Below are 17,985 nucleotides of genomic sequence, written 5' to 3' on the forward strand. Positions count from 1 at the left end.
CCTTAATCTCCATCAGGGATGGCATAACCATGTTGTAGCTTTTGGTGGTGCAATAACAAAACCATAATTACCCACCTGGCTCTACTGCTTCTTCCTCTGAATCTCCAATGTAGTGAATGTTTACAGTCTTACTATAAAAACGCCCCAGTAAAGGCTGTAACAGGATGTAGCAAGGAAAAGATGTTAATACACAAGGGAAGTAAACACAGGTTCTGTAATTATACTTTATTGCAACTCCAGTGCTTTGCCTGTTCCTGAAGACTCCTTTAGCTAAATTTGTTTGTTCCAGGCCTTTTTTTTCCCCCTGCACCAATTAGTAAACACAAGAAGCATGTATATTTTTCATATTATTTTATTGAAAAGGTACATTTAAAAAAATACACAGACATTTTACTATTATGGATTGCAAATAAAGATGCTCTAAAAGTTAATTCTTTTTTTTTTTCCTTTCTTCCACCTATTGTCCCCGTTATCACATAATTACTTCAGTCTGAGTACTGCATATTGATATCACCTTTATAAAAGGGTTGGGGAGGTAAGAAGATAGGTGGGGCATTACTGCAATATATTCAATAAACAGAGAACATGGTCAATTATAAATATTTTATGTTCTGTACATTATTGCATTAGGGAGCCACAACATTATGCAGCATTTTTACAAAGGAAACTAGTTAGAAATGAAGAAAAAAAGGATATTTACGTACAAATGCATGGATCCATTGTCTTGAACAACGCATGTGAGCTGCGGTAATGTGCAATTGAAAAGCTTTTTTTTCTCTTTAAACATTGCTTAGCAACACCAGTGAGGAAACAACAAAAATAAGTTAAATGAAAGTAGCAAACAAGTAGTAATCTTAACTATGTGTTATATGGCTTTCTATTTTTAATTTCTCTAAATAAATTGTGACACAAAAGAAATAATTAAAAGCTCAGCGCTGCATTGCTTTCAAACATTTGCACAGAAACTAAAAATTTTAAAATCAGACATGATACATCAGTACTACACAAGATACACCAGTACTGGGGCCTAGGACGGTACACAATCCCTGTCAACAAGAGCACACTGAGAAAAAAAAAAAAGGACGCAATTCATTTTTGAGATGTTATCCACAATCAGGCATTTGGTTCATCTACCTTTTTTTCCATAGATTATACTCCATTGGTTTTCAGAGAAGTATTTACATAAGTGTGAGCGAGGAAGACCCTAGTGTTCAAGTCTGTCAGGAAAATATTTTACGTTCCTTGATTACAAGGTGCATCATTCACATTGAAAAAAACAAAAAGAAAGAAAAAAAAAACTTAATAGATGCATGAATCTTTAATCGTATAAATTTTATGAGCAATTAAGTTTTTAGTAAATAAATCTCTATTTAGATTTAGAAAAAAAAGAGAGACAGAGAGAGACTGAGAAAGAGAGTGTCTAGACTCCAAAATGCAGTACTGCCAATGATGACTTCTATGGTGGTGTTGGTTGAGGTGTCACGCTGGATGGCATTTCAAAAGAGAAAGACATTTTAAAATCTCGACCCTTTTCCTGCTTTTCTTTTGCCCTTTCTACTGGCCATAGTTATCTCTTTTTTACATCAATAAATTAGTATGGTGCAAAAAGTATGGAGGCAGGTGTTGCCCGGATGGGACCATGGCCTGGCCTGAGGAGAGCTGGTGGTATCGCGGGCGCCTGGAACAAGGAGGCAGAGGGACGGGGAGGAAGGGACAGAGCCGAGGACACGGCTGCAGCCGCAGCAAGGGGAGATGACAGGAAAGCAGGTGCCAGTGGCTTAATCATGTCCTTCTGGAATGCAAGTTTTGCCTGGAATAAAACACACAAAAAAGCAATGCTAATACAATTGTCCCCATGCCCACTTTTACACGAGGTGGTTTCTCACAGAAGCCTCATCTCTGATGCTTAGAAATTTTAACTACATTGTCTTCTTACTCCCAAGGCCATTAAAACAACCAGATACATAAACCTCTTGAGCGTAGGGGCAGTCACACTGACTTTTAGAAGGAAGCATAATTTGCAAGTGAACAACATTGAATTATATAAATCATAACTGTGCAAGAAACATTAAAAAACACATTGAAAGTCAAATTTTCCACTTGCAAAGCTGAATTGTAGAAAAACAGAGTGGTCAAGATGAGAAACTAATATTAGTCCAGTCAGCTTGTTACTTGCCAATGCAGAGTTGCTTTTTTCAAAAGAGAAATATTTTTTTATGAACAATACCCTAAAGAATTTTTTTTCTGAAAGAATTATTACTCAGCATATGACCTACAATGGTTGCTGGCGCTTGTGGTGAAAAAGCTCACCAGAAATATATACACTACAGTCACACCACAGTCACACATTTGTGGGGGGAAAGGTACTCAAGTCCTTTTTCATTAGTGGAGATCTCTCCTTGTGCAATGAATTATAAAATGATGTATTACACAAATGAAGATTAGTGTGTGCAGAACCTATCAAATGGGGAGACTTAGAGAAAGCCTGCAGCATTTTCGTTTGCCTCTACACAATTACAAAGACATATTAATATTTCAGCTTTTAAAGGCTTTACACATGCTCACTGTTGCACGCACACATTTGCATCTCTTTCTTTCCAACTTATAAATTGTTTTTGTGCCATAGGTGGCATGTACTTTTCCCTAATGAATAAAACACAGGCTGAGTCATGAGCAAATAAACATACAATCTGTGCTGTGCTAGAGCCAGCCTGAACTCCGGCTGCAGCTGACTGGCAGAACCAGCTTGGGGAATTCCTGGAAATGCAGGTGGGTGTGAGAGGGGAATGGCTCGGGCACAAAGGCAGGAGAGGTGTTTTGATAGCCAGTAACAGACACAGCCCAAGCATTCGGGTAGGCAATCAATTCTCCTAAACATCTGACAACTCTTGTACCAACATAATACCCCCACACAGCACTCTGTTTTGCTGTGTGCAGAGAACATGCAGTAGTATTTTTGTATCTTAGCATCTTGCGTCCCTTTCCTGACTGCATCCATCATAACTGAGAGTTATCTCAGGTTCCCAGGCACACAGAGTATATCCATTGCAGCCTTCAAGGAGAAGTACACTAGCCCAGCAGAGCTGACACCTTTCCACAGGGCGCACGGTTCATTCCCCATTCCACTGATTATTCCCTTCTTCCTAGCAGTAAATAACACTCACAGTGCTGTCTGCGTGCCTTTGACTGAGCAGACAGAATACATAACTATCTCCAAATCTGATCCCCGTGCAGATTCAGCCTGCAGGGGGAGAAACGCTGTGGAAGTGTCAGGTCTGGCATGTTCCTGTCTCTGTGCGATGGGAGTCCCCAAGGTCATAAATTCACACAGACAGTGATGAGAAATAAAAATACTTACTGCTAAAATACTTGGGCTGCGCTGCAGTTTGTTGTAAGGACTATACTTAGGTTTCATAGGCTTTCCTGCAACTCTGTCCTTATGCCTTCGGCTGGAAATGTGCTGAAATAAATATACTCACATTTAATTAGCTGTTTAAACATTTCTCAGTTTTGAGTTCAAAATCAATTTATCAGCAGGATATGCCTAAGCCCCTGTTTGTAAGATAAAGTAGGTTCTTTAGAGAGAGCAAAGATAAGTTTTGCTAAATTAAACATAACGATTTGGAGCACATCAAATAGAGAATCAGAAACTAATCTAATACAGCAAAAGCCTGTGATCCGAGATAGGCTTTGCAAATTATTGATATTTTGGTTAGTATTTCCTTTTTCCACTTGAGGAGAGGAGCTCTGAAGCAGGTAGAACTGTAATCACATAGGGATATTCAGAAGTAGGAGGTAAATTTCAGTCTTGCTGATGTTGTTCAGTTGTATAAATAATTCAATATTAGCTGAAGGAAGAACCAGTACCCAGGGATACATCTACACCATGCAATTGAATACTATCTTAGAGATAACTGAAATAACAGGGAATGAGAGGACACACCGACACAGCACAGCATCATCCAGTCAGAGACTCCCGTCTGGGTATCAGAAACAAGGTATTTGTATTGGCACAGCTCTGAACCCAGGGCGAATTAGCTCAGCCAGGGAAGAGCTGCATGTTCATACAGCTACTCTGTTAATGGTAATGTTGCTCTACACAATTCAGACATATCTACAGTATTACACCCCTGCTGATTGTCCTAAACCAATAGATTCAAGTCACATTCTCCTTCTCACATACTATTAAAAAGTATCCCAGCAGACTGAAACACACCAAAAGAGGAATTCAGGGAATCTCAATCCAGAGTTTCTTCTTTTTGGGAGATCAAAGTTCAAATTTCCCTCCAGTTTAAAAGCAAACTTTTAAACTAGATCTTCTGTGTTATTCATTGATACTAACACCTCATCCACCTCTGCTTTGTGACTCTCAAGCCCTTTTTTTTCCCAGCTGAAATAAATTAGGTGATCTTGACCTATGGTGAACTATTTAGAGATAGTTGTAGGATGACAGAAAAGAAATACTAAGTTCATTTTTTGCCAAAACATCTTCACATAGACCTACATCCCACCCACAATTAAAAACAACAAATGAATGCCAGATACATGCAAGTTACCTGTTTAAGTTGAATTTCTGAGTTAACATGGACATCACAGATTTCACAATGAAATGTCTTGTTCTGCAGTCCTGAGCCTTTACTGCCATTCTGCACCTTCAGCCGGGACCCAGGTCTGGGGTAAGACTTGATGGGACCAGCACCGTTCCGAGCCTCGACCATGGTCTTGTGCTTGGAACCTAATGGACAAGGAGAAGCAGGTAAGTTACTGTTCAGCAACATACAACCATGGCCGCCAGCCTCGGGACTTTTTTAAACACATTTATCTTCAAGACGGGATGGTTAAAGTCACCACAGATCAGGATTAATGATGACTGGTTTTGGTCAGCGTAGTTCCCACTTCCTCGATCTAAAGCCAGACAGTGGAAGAAGAGCTTGTACAAAGAGGGAATAACAGGCACGCTGGACCACTGCCTCTCTATCTGGGGGCAGTGTGGGAGTGTATGGCCAAGGTGTTTGTAGTTTGTTCTTCTGCCAAAATCCACATAGCTGGTGAATCACAAAACAGCACCAAGCCAAGAGTGGGAGAGGAACCACAGTAATCACTCAAAACCTGCCTAGGAACAGGAATACTTCAAAACGTATCCTCTAATTTGGAAGAAACAGCTGCTTTGGACATTTCAAGAATGGGTCGCAGCTATAGAACCAGCTTCAATGGTTTGTTAACAAGCTTTACATCACCAGCACATCATAGAGCTGCCAGAGCACATTATGGATTGCTGCTTGTGGCCTTTTAAAGGGAGCATATCTAATTCACAGTAGTAAAAAAATTCTAGGACATCTAGGAAATCTAAGGAGCCCACCCTAAATTATCAAAAATATCAAATAACAAACCTTACTATAAGTTGTACCAGCAAAAAAACAGACACCAGAGATAGTGAGATGAAAGTGAAATAAAATATGAAAGAGAGAACTGACATTTTATAAACTTTGGCATTACAGAAACCACTATGATCGTGCTATGACCCTCACTATGGAGGTGTGACAATTAGGTATGATTATGTAACATGAACTGTAGGGATTTTGTTAATGAAAAGCTTATAGAGTACCTGAAGGACAGTTAAAAACACTATAGGTAGCTTTAATAAAATATCAAACACCACACAGGAAATTGTCATTAACAGAAATGTTTTTGTAACTTGCCATTGCAGGTTTTAACTAAAAGTCTCTTCCATGGAGCACGGCTACCACAGCTTAAGAAAACAAGCTTCTTACAATGAATTTTGAAAACAGTAACACACAACTGACTTGCACTGTGTTCATACTCACCTGTATTGTGGGCTTCTAGTTGTGACAAAGAATTCACAGCCACTTTGCATAATGAACAGTAAAGCAGTTTTTTGGCTTTTTCCTCTTCTGACTCAGTAACTGTGTTAGGAGCTCCATTTGTGCTCTTGGAGGATGAGGCAGGTGTTACAGGTGCCACTGTTGCCGCTCCAGGTTTGGGAAGAAAAGGTCCCACTTCTGTACTGGACTGCTGACTTGCACTATTGGGTTTTGCTTTCCCTTTATCTTCTAAAAGAAGCAAAATACATATGTCATAATATGCTGCACACACACACACAAAAAGCACACAGTAGTAGTCTTGTGGTTTTAGTGCACGTAACACAACAGGGGCCTAATTAATCTCATTTTGTGCAGGACAGCAGCATCCTCGAAATTTTTTTAAAATCCTACCATGAAATGCGCATAATTTGACAAAAGGAGAGATTTTCCTGTTTTTAAGGTTACCAGGGAACACCAATGACTACAACAGATTCATGCCAAGTGTTGCTGCTGTCATGCTGTGGGTTTGGCCAGTTGAAAGGAGTCAAAGAAAGCCCAAAGGCAGCCAGGGTTAAGGACCAGAGAGGACTCAGAAACATGTGAGCCTTTGCCCTGAGCATTACAAAAAGATTTCTGAAAAAAAATATATTTGCCTCTAGAATGGTTCAAGTTTCTCAAAGTCACTGGGAAGACACTGAAAGGCTCCAGCACTATCTTGACATATGATATAGACATCCCTCATTTCAGTTACAAGAGTATATTATGGTATTGCACTGCACACATGAGCACAGCTGCTAATATTTTTAGGTTTTTCCAAGAATGATTCCCCATATATCTGGAGATCAGATGGCTCTGATGTGCATTCAGTGCATTCCTGTATCACTTTACATGCATGAGTCAATCATCTGTGCTCCTAAGAGACAGGTAGGCAGGTATCACTTCATTTTACAGATGGTGATCACAAAGTGAGAGATTAAATGTCCCAGCTGTGCCTAAAGAGGATCTTTGTGCCAGAGCCAGTATTCAAATGCTCCTTGCCAACGTGTTGTCTACAAGAGCTCATTGCATTTTAACCTATTCAGCAGCAGTCCTTGTGACCACAGGCCATACTAGCTGCCAGCAGTAGAACAAGCTCACCTATAAATAACATGGGATGCAACAAGGACAGTAGAGTGAAGCTGGTACGAGCAACCCTAACAAAATGGACATAAGAAATGACTGTTATTACAGAATCACAGAATCACCATGGTTGGAAGGGACCTCTGAGATCATCGAGTCCAACCTTAAAAAAAAACAAACCAAACCAACCAAACAAACAAAAACCACACACCAACAACAAAACAAAAAACACAACACCCCACCACATCACACCCACCACAAACCAATAATTTTGGGCACTAGACCATGCCCTGAAGAGCCATGTCTACACTTTTCTTAAATACCTCCAGGGATGGTGACTCCACCACCTCCTTGGGCAGGCTGTTCCAGTGCCTGACCACCCTCTCAGTAAAGTAATTCTTCCTAATATCTAATCTAAACCTCCCCTGCTGCAACTTCAGACAATTTCATCTGGTCCTGTCATTATTCCCTTGGGAGAAGAGTTCAACCTCCACCTCTCTACAACCTCCTTTCAGGACTTAGCAAACTCCAGGTAGACAACATCCACAGCCTTCCCCTCATCGAGAAAGCGGGTCACATGGTCATAGAAAGAGATCAAGTTGGTTAAGAAGGAACTCCCTTCCATAAACCCATGCTGGCTGGCCCTGATCCCTTGCCTGCCCTGCACTTGCCATGAGAGCTCTCCCAAGATGATCCTCTCCATGATCTTTCCTGGTACTGAGGTCAGGCTGACAGGCCTATAGTTTCCCGGATCCTCCTTCCGGCCCTTCTTGTAGATGGGTGTCACATTGGGCACCCTCCAGTCATCTGGTACCTCTCCTGTTGACCAGGATTGTTGACAGATAATGCAGAGAGGCTTGGTGAGCTCTCCGGCCAGCTCCCTGCGAACCCTTGGGTGAATTCCACCCGTCCCCATAGACTTATGCGTGTCCACTTTACATTAAGTGACATTATCACTCCGAACAACAGGAATCAAATTTTACTGTCTAAGCAAGTGCAACATCTACTTAACAGCAACCTCTTAAAAACTACTTACATCCCATTTGAAACCTATGATATAGTCTTAAATAGCTTTTACTGTCTAAGCAACAGCAACATCTACTTAACTACTTACATCCCATTTGAAACCTATGATATAGTCTTAAATAGCGTTGAACTGATTTAAAAAACTAGGTTCTATTTTGACCACTTGGTTATTTTTAAATATGGGCCCTTGCACTTCATGTTTACAGCTACCAGGCTCTGTCTTAACATCACTCTGTCTATCAGGCCAATGTTGTGCTACCAAGAATTGTACCCCTACAACAAACCCTTGAGAGTGCGTATGAACTATGAACAGGCATCTTGAAACTAAACCCCACAGTTGTTGGCATATTTCCCAGAAGTGCATTGCAGTACATCAATTTTAGACTGTTAAAAACTAGGAGAAAGAAAAATCTTATAAAAGAATTATTATTTTTTGAAGTAGCAATAAAAATAGTTTGAAATTACATGATATGAACTGTGTTAACCATTGAAAATGATCAAATATGAAGACTACTATTAGGACTAAATTAATGATAAAACCAGATTCTGGAGGTATTTTGATTGATAAAGTATGACAAAAGAAAGTGATGTTAAATCGTAGTTCATAGACGACTCAATTTTAATGTCACTGTAGCAATAAGTCACATCTGCAAAAACCTAGAACACTTTATATGACTTGCGAGTCTTCATAAAATACATGGTTCTAATAAACAGCATTTGCTAACACTTTAAATTAAAGAGCTTTCAATATGGAAAGTTCTCAAAGGTGCTAGCCTCTACAAAGGGAACACGCTGAACTGCTGCCATTTATGAATTCACATTGTTGTTGTTTTTCTATGCAATATTATGCCAGACTGAAAAAGGTGTAATTCCAGGATATATGTGAACCTGACTGCAATAAAAGAACGTTTCTCAGTACTTTGCGTTTCAGGCCTTAAAAAAATAATACATTTGCAGAATCTGCAAGCTGTATGTTAATATATAGAGACTACAGTTCTAGTTTAAGCAGTTTTTATTTTGTTTCCTATGATATATTTTTTTTCAGAGACTTCAGAGACTTTCTGGAGACAGAAATCACCTCCTCCTGAGAGAGAGCAGGAGAGGGCCAGTAGGAATGCCAACTGATGGATGCCAGGGTGGACCCTCGGCCTGAGAGACCCCTCATGCAGCAAACGCTGAACAGAGTTCACACTCCCACCTGCAGCCCCTGACCTCTCTCTTCAAACCATCTGCAACAAGAGGGAGCAGATTTTTATTTCTTTGTTTTGCCATCAAGCGTCTGTGGAGCGAGATCCTGAGCAATGGAGTAAGATCCATTTTACACAGGCCACCAATTACCATCACGGAGTGATGGTTTTCCATCGCTGAATTTAACAGATGATTGAAAAATGACAGATTTCATTTCCCACTTCTCACGTAGCCCGCCACCAGCTGATGCAGTACGTCAATTTTTAAAATATTCCCTAGATTTACAGTGTTTTCACTATTTATAATACAAAGCAATTCTAGAGTATAAAATGCATAACAAGCTAACATGAAAACTTCTAGAAAACTAGACAGAAGTTACCAGCATCCAGCTGGGCTCAGTTCTGCCAGATTCTCAGCTTTTGGAAAGAACCTAATTTCACATAATAATACCATCATTTGGAAAGCTTCCTGACACAAATAAGCTCTTCATCCATGGAGATGTATGTGTATAAGGAGAGACACACGCCCCTCTATGAATTAATGTTTCTTTCCACCATTCTAAATGCTTAATGCAGAACATCTTCAAAGGTTATAATTGTAAGGTTATTATACAGTTTAACTCCCACTGAAAGTACACTGAGCTAAGTGCATATTTGTCACTGCAGAGGGGCCAGAATTGGGTTTTCCTGGCTTCTAAAATCAGAAAATTGCACTTCTCCAAATGGGCTTTTGATAACAGCTTATTGTTTTCAATCCACAGAATTCAAAACATCATTACTTACAGTTTTATGTTTGAGACAGAAATGCCAAGTATTCAACTGTGCAAAGCACAGGAAATGCAAATTGCATGTATCTACAAAGCACGAAGAAGATTACTTTTTTATTTGCACTCATAGCACAGAGCTAACAAATAATATCTCCACACAGAAATCAGAAATGTAACTGTTAATGCCTGCATGCATATACATACTTCCAAACTATAATCACTGTATAAAATACATATGGATGGTTAGATACAGCTGTAGGATTATAGTCCTCTTGCTATTTCTGAAGGTGAGTATTATCGAGAATAGTCTCAAATTTGCTCTGATTTCCACCTGGGCCAAGCCCATAGAGCCCAACGGAGCCAGGGAGAGGCCAAACAAGGGCATGAGTGAGTCCGTCCTGCCCAGGACCAGGGATGCACTGGCTTCTGCAGCACATAGCTGGAAGCAGGAGACCACAGTCGTACCAACCTCCTCCCAGAAAACTGTAGCTATGATTCAGCCTGAGCCAGGATCAGGTTGAAATGCTCACATCGTAACTTACATGCAAGAGGATCACCTAAAATCTAACCTGTACTGTTGCACTGTATTCGCCTATGTTCTTTTTTCCACATGGGAAGGCCATATTTCATCTGTGTTAAATTCCTGTCTTTAAATTAAGTCTCCCTTTTCCTTAAGACTCCAGAGAAGTAAATCAATAGTTCATTTCAAGTTCTTACTGAAGCCTGAATTTATTTTGAAACAGAGCCCAAGGAAAAAATAAAGCAAGCTAATTAAGTATTGCTTTGGGCTCAGTAATATCAATGCTCTCATTGCCTACTTACATTGTTTCAATTCTGCTTTGAAGTTGTTTTCACATATTTCTGGTTGTTTACCTTATGTTTGTGTCAGCACCATGTTAAAATTCAGGACTTGTTTATCTAATTAGTACTGCCTCATTTCAGCTGTATGTGCCAGAGTCAGGGCACAGCGCAGGGTAACAGCTGACAGGTTGAAATCTAACAGGTTCTGGCTTCCAATGTAAGACCAGCTGAAGTGATTTACCGACCTTAGGAGGTCACGCGACTCTCACCACAGTTGCTGTGGCATAATCTATAGGACCTACCTGTTAATGCTGAAATCCCGGTCCAGCTAAGTGAATGAGTTTTGCCCTAGCTCAAAAAGGGCAAAGAATGTTACCATAAAGATTCTTCCCTCTGACATTCAACCTGCATCTCCTCTTTTCACTTATTCTCTTTCCTGGTGAACAACTGAATGTGAACGCTCTGCCCCAGCTCATAGTCTAGCGATCACAGTAGTCCATACAGGAAGCAAAAAGAATATTTTTTTTATCCCCCTAACCATTCCACTAAACAGTTTGGTTTAAAAATTACCTTTAAGAGAGTTGCAATTTGTGTGAAGTGTTTACAATTTTATAACACATATATTTTCACATTACAAATTTCTATTTTAAAATTATTTCTTACCATACTAAAATGTGCCTATAGGTGTATCTTTTCTGTATCAATGATAGTCATTGCTACTTACATCCCACAACATGCCTATCTGCAGTTTTTTATCACTGAAGATACACGAAACACAACTTTGGAACAAACTTCTGTTTCGCAACAGGTTGTACAAATAACAATTGAAATTAAAAGATTATCCATGGTAAAGATGATACATGTGATAGACTTGCAGTAGCCCTTTCCAACATGCAAGCTAAAAGCTTGGAGATACGGAGTTCTGCTATGATACTAATAGCCCTTACAACACTGTCACGTGCATTTTCTGCCTGTATGTAATAAATAAATAAACCTGCTCTTACCGTGACAGTAACAGAAGACGTGATATTTTGATTACTGAATGTGTGCACGTGATAAACAGTATAGCTTCACACCTGCCTGCCTCTCTTCTGCGCCAGAAGCAGGGACCATTATCCATGACTTGTGCCGAAGGCTGAGCACACACGCAGGCAAGGATCCCAGGACAGAGAACAGCCTCACAGGGTGGTGCTGGCTGTGATGATGAGCCCATACCATGATTATAACCACCCACTGCCAGGCTTCAGCTTCCCCCCCTTTCCCCATCCCCCAGCTGCAGGCACTGAGGAGCGGTCATGCTCAAAGTACTTGCAACAGAAGGGCAGCACACACACTGCAAAGCGGCCACTGCTGCTCTAGACAACACTACACCAAAGCTCTTTTGAGAGATTTGCTAATTTCCCATCCTAGAGATGGAAATTTGTTTTTGTAATTCTTCCACCTGCTCACACAACAGAACATATTGCCAGCTTAGAAAAGAGCATAATGGAAAAACTGTTTTCAGCAGTCTAGATATTTATGATTCTCCTTTGTAAAGGTAAGAAAACAGTAAATACTTGTGTTCCTTTTCTTCTTGAAAAACCTGAAGAGCGAGCCATGCAATTTCCAGCCTAAAACAGCTACATTAGGAGAAACACAGCAACAAAGTAATTTAGTGTATAACTGAATCACTGCATGGCTATTAAGGCTACGCAACCCATGAGCAGAATTGAAACATGGTTAAGTGCAAAACTTTTGGTGCAATCAGCCTTGTTTCCAGTGGTATGTCACAATAGCACATCTCTACTGAAAGACTGGCTTTTAAAAACATGGACAGCTTGATGACCCTGAACACCTTCAATTAACTTCTGACCATGCCACTTCTACAGTAACTAAAACCGAAAGTGATTTCTGAAAGGAAGGGTTTATGCTTTATTTATGGGTTACTAGAAATGCGCTGCAAAGATTGTCTTATGATAGCCTCAAGTTCACCTAAATTGTGTTACAGGGAACTGGTATTAGTCTAAAGTGTTGATTTTTGAGAGTAATCAAGACTTTGAGGTAAAGCAAGCATATCTCCCAAACCAGCAGAGCTGTACTGAGTGAAACCGATTTTCAGGGTCTCCTTATAATTTCAACAGCTCCAAATATGCCTATGAATATTGGGCTGCATTAAACAACCTTTGAAGCATACAGTGATTACAGAATGGGAAGAGGAAATCAATCAGTTTGTCAGACTATTGTATAAATGCTCTTCTCCTGATCAACTGTGTAGCAAAGTTAAAATCAGTTAACGTTAATTACAGCTGTATGCAGTCCAAGAAATTGTGCTGAAAAGCTTATCACTGTAGCTAAATTGGCCTCAATAAAGACAAAGTAAAAAAAAAGAAAAAGAAAATTCTCAGTTAAAATTAGACGTTTTAGATGATTGGCATATCTGACAAAACTAAAAAGTGATACTTATTCCTCACTACTTCATAAAATATGCCCATTGAAAATGCTGAAGTGAATTAGTTGATAACTAAAATCTATCATTTGACCTTGCTGTTCGAAGCTTTCTGCACACAAAACAGTAAGGTGGTCCCCAGACCAAGTGATTTTCAGTTTAAGGGCAGAGATCACAGCTGCAGATAGGTATGGAATCACAAAAAAGACAGAACAGCCAGTCACCAACACAGCCACCGGTGCGGCAGCCAAACTTGTCACAAGCTTTTTTCTGTTTTTCAATCCATCACAGAGAAATAAATTTTCAGAGATAAGAAACTTCGGCAGCTCTTTGCAGGGACCTCTTCACAAACAGGACCAGGAAAAGCAGGAAGCAGTTTTGGAAGCTGGTTTCAATGGCTGATGGGTGGTAGGTGCAAATCAGCATCTTGAAAGCATGTTACAAAAGACATACAAAGTATGGAGAGCTTTGAAAGTGAGGGACGTGAAGAATTTGGAGAGAGAAAAATCCATAGATTTAGCTGTACCACAGAAATATTGTAATAAAATTTGCAGCATTTAAAACAAAAACATGAAGGTGAAAAGATCACAGTCAAAGAAGTTTACAAGCCGCGCTGAAAGTAATTAAGGGAGATCTTAAGAAATTATGACAAAATGAAATCAAGGTAGGGAAAGCTTATTTAACCACACTGTACTTGAAGGACTGCCCAAACAAACCCTAGGATCTGCCCTGGGACACAGGTCGGAGGCAGAGAGAAAGGACGCACACACTATACTGGAAACAATAGTTGCTGTACACCTCTTTTCCCTGAAATAAGATATGGAGGGAGAAGAATATCAATGCCTGGATTGGTAGAAAGACAAGATGGGCCTCCTTCAATATACCAGCAGAAAAGCTACTGAATAGAAAGGCAGACAATAGCTCTAGTAAGAAAAGAAGTTTCAAAACATTGTTCTTCACAGAAAGAATCTTCTGCTGGCTCACACTGCAACAAAGGAATAAAGCATGCACTTACACAATTAATTATCCTTTTTATGAAGAAAAAGATGAATGCTATGAGTAATATATGCCATAAAGGCAATAGCAGGAAAGCAATTAAGTCACTAGTGGTCACAACCTTTACAGCATTTGTAAGCACCCTGTTCTGCATCTCAGCATCACTCAAAAAAAACAACAAAGAGCCTGAGATTATTTCTTGACACTCATTAAGACAGAGTTAGCTAACTTTGATAAGGGATTTCAAAATCTTTTTTGTTTTATCTCCACATTTTCTGAATAATGAGACTCTAATGGCTGTCAGACAAAATACCTACTTTCTCACCAGTTGTGCAGTCTGCTGAGAAATGAGGCTGAAAAACCCGTAGGGCTCTGTTCTAGAAAAATTCCACTGCAAACCTACATGCAAATCAGACAGCACAGTGTATCTATTAACCATTTTATTACCTTTAGCTTTTCTAAAATGTTTTTTCTTGTACTTCAGGTCTGTCTGAAAACCAGCTAGGTTTTATATAATGAAAGGTTTTACATGAAATAAATCTGTTTGACACATTCTAAAGAAAACCAATTTTGTTTCTATACAAAGATGAGAAATAAATGGAAGCTATAAATATAAAGCCTTTCATCTCAAACACAAATATGCATTGAAATAAGCTGCAACATATTTTCTCAAGATACTGAAGCTACATCAGGAAATGTCTGGATGGCTCTGCAATATTGAGTGAACTCTGTAGCTAGACTGATTATTTGATTAACTGCATCACTACTCTCCAACAGGCTGAGCAGAAGTATCTTTTTCATTTCAGAAGTATTGCTTGTTTGGCAATGGTACAACAGCGATGTGGATACTTAATTTCTTAGATATTTTATTTCTGATTTGGCATATCAAAGACTCCAGGGAGTTTTATTACAAAGGAACCTGTCTTTTTTTTCAAAGCACAAAATTATTTGCAACTGATCAGGTTAAAGATGTAATGTTACAAAGGTTTGGTTTTGAAATTATGGATGTGTTTAATGTTTATGAAAGCAGGCTGATGAGACTTAGAAAATATTCAGAAGTACACACAGTTCTGCAACTGTAAAATCTTGCCCTGCAAAATCTATTCCTGTACCTACTTGTACACCTTCCTGAACAGAGAGTGCCTGCTGCTCCAATGACTGGGGTGTCTGTGATGATACCACTCTATCACCTACGATTTACAGCCAATTCCTTGCATAGTTGGGGATATTTGAGGGATTGTTTTTCGTTGTCTAGCTGGTGTTTTAGATCTGTTTTACTGACCAAGATCAAAGAGATCCTACAGGAGAGCTGGAGAGGGACTCTTTGTCAGGCAGTGTAGCGATAGGACGAAGGGTAACAGTTTTAAATTGAAAGAGGTGAGATTTAGATTAGATACCAGAAAGAAAGTCTTTACTATGAGGGTGGTGAGGCACTGGAACAGGTTGCCCAGCGAAGCTGTGGCTGCCCCATCCCTGGAAGTGTTCAAGGCCAGGCTGGATGGGGCTTTGAGCAACCTGTCTAATGGAAGGTGTCCCTGCCCATGGCAGGGGGGTGGCTGGAACTCGATGATCTTTAAGGTCCCTTCCAACTCTAACCATTCCATGATTCTACAATTCTATGACCAAGAAAAATATGGGCGTACTCACCGGGGGAGGGGAAAAAATGGTGGGAAGGAGAATTCATATTTAAAAAAACCTCTTATTAATTTTTCAACATAATGCAATTTCTCTGTGCAAAAGCAAGAGGAACAAGAAGGGTTGATTCTACGCGGTTAGCCAAAATACAGGAGTGCATTACTATGTCTGGAGCAAACAAACTGACTTCTAACACTCACTTGAAGCAATTTGTGTTGTGTCTCCATTTCACCTGTTTGTCTTCAATTCTGCTTTTTTACAGAATGCAGGTTATATCAGACTTCTTTTATCCTCATTTGAAAAGAGATTAATACAATTTTTCCACTCCTTTACAATTTTTAGACTGAGTAGTGGGAATGGGTAACTATGGTAAATTCAGTGTGTTAGTTCTGGAGAAAACCAGCTCATCTACAACTACAAACACAGAGCAATTTGCTAGTGTACATTACCGATATATAATTTCTTAATGACACACTATAGCCCCATTATAGTAGGTTGGGAAAACTTTCACTAGAAGTTTGTTCATAAAACTCAGCAAGATCAGTAGCACTATGCTGCCAGCAGTTGAAAATAAGGTGGATCTAGCCAGGGGACACATAACAACACACAGCTAGCAAGGGTGGACGTTAATTTAATGAGCATCTATAAAGTGAGACTATCCAACAGCTTAGTCTTCCTGGGTACTGTTGCTGTATGTCTAGGCAAATTTACTTTAAATCCACCTTTACCTTCATCTTTTCTGAGCTGTGCCAGTTTTTATTGTCTGGAATGGGAAAATTTTATGAGTTGGAAATTATAATACAGTTTGGATAAAGTTGGAAATACAGTATAAGTTCTGCTGTTATAAAATGTGACTCTCATCTGGGTGAAAGTGAATGTTTTTGCTAGTTAAACATATCTTTTTCTGACACCAGACATTATTATTTTGTAAATATTTTATACTCCCATTACAGACTCTGCCACATTTATTTTAGAGGTCCTGGAATGCAAACTTTGTATAGTATTGCATTGTCTTTTTAACATTTTAATAATGTAGGAATGCTTAGAAAAATAACATTCAAAGATTATAACAAACATAACTGTGTTCTGCCCAGACATCCTTCACTTCTGCTTAAAAATTTCTTGGTTCATCTCCTCACCTACAAAAATAACATTGTCTCCTTCATCTATGGATCTGAAATATATTACTAGAAACACATTTCATTTGCCATTTGTGAAAAAAATTCTTAAAGTTCTACCCACAGCTGCTAAAGTGCTTTGGAACTCAGTGTAAAATTTATGGGTGTCTAAATAAATGAATCAAGAAGAACTGACAATCTGTATGCAAGTACATTCTCGTGAGCCTGTGTCTGAACTACTTACTCGGTACTTGCCCAGGCAGAACTGCTGTTGAAGTCAGCTATGAAACACTCATCTTCATTTCAGGTAAATGACATCTATAATTGTGCGTTCTCACTGATTTCGGTGGCAGGTTTGCTTGAGAACTAAGAGTATTTAGTCATGCCCTCAAGATTTGAGCAATAAATTGCATTTCAAATATAACTTGTCTAACAGACACCACTCTCCTTGAAAACAAGTAATAAGGAAGTAATATGTAACCTATAGTTTGTATGTATAATTTTTATGCTATAAGAGATGTAGGATATTTCTTATACTAAGTCAATAATGCAGCAGCTGTAGAATTAAGGCAGAAAAATGATAAAGGAAGATTTTTGAAAGGAGCTATTTACATTTCTGATGTGCCAGCCATGGATATTATTGCTTTTGGTTCTGATTCAAGATTTCTGAACAATTCTGTATCAAAACCAACTCACCAACTTCTTGCTCTCACAATTGCCTGCCATCCCCTAGCAACATGCATTTTTCCTTGTGTTCTAAATATCGCTTGCATTTATGTTACAAAACCGAAGATAAGTATGAGTAAAAATAACATTTACCCAAAAAACCCTAAATCAAGCCACATGATTGATTGTGTGGAAGTTGCTGCCAGACCAGCTTGTACTCTCAGAGGTCTTTTCCTTTATTTAAATAGTTGCTGAGAAATAAAAAAAAAAGCCACCAGCAAGACTGTTTTACCCAATCGTAAGTACATTTTCCAGAAAACCAGTTTAAAAACTAGGAACACTTATCTCATTTAGAAGGAAAACCAAAGCCTCCTGAAGCATCAGCATTGGGCATGACCCATTCTTTTTTTTTTTTTTTTCCCC

General features: G+C 39.2%; 1 protein-coding gene across 8 annotated transcripts in view; it reads right to left on the reverse strand.

Annotated features, from left to right (window-relative positions):
• Positions 1 to 336: 336 nt before the first annotated feature.
• The window catches only part of ZNF385B (zinc finger protein 385B), a 175,372-nt gene continuing 157,723 nt past the window's right edge, over positions 337 to 17,985 (reverse strand). For all 8 annotated transcript variants that reach the window (XM_014954203.1, XM_014954204.1, XM_014954202.1 and 5 more), the window contains 4 exons: positions 5,826 to 6,071; positions 4,557 to 4,735; positions 3,359 to 3,460; positions 337 to 1,810 (listed from right to left, as the gene is read on the reverse strand). In XM_014954203.1, the coding sequence (XP_014809689.1) occupies positions 1,592 to 1,810; positions 3,359 to 3,460; positions 4,557 to 4,735; positions 5,826 to 6,071 (746 nt within the window). In that variant the 3' untranslated portion in view covers positions 337 to 1,591. The remainder of the gene's footprint in view (positions 1,811 to 3,358; positions 3,461 to 4,556; positions 4,736 to 5,825; positions 6,072 to 17,985) is intronic.

The sequence above is a fragment of the Calidris pugnax genome, unplaced genomic scaffold, assembly GCF_001431845.1.
Source record: "Calidris pugnax isolate Ruff unplaced genomic scaffold, ASM143184v1 scaffold103, whole genome shotgun sequence".
Lineage (NCBI taxonomy): Eukaryota > Metazoa > Chordata > Aves > Charadriiformes > Scolopacidae > Calidris > Calidris pugnax.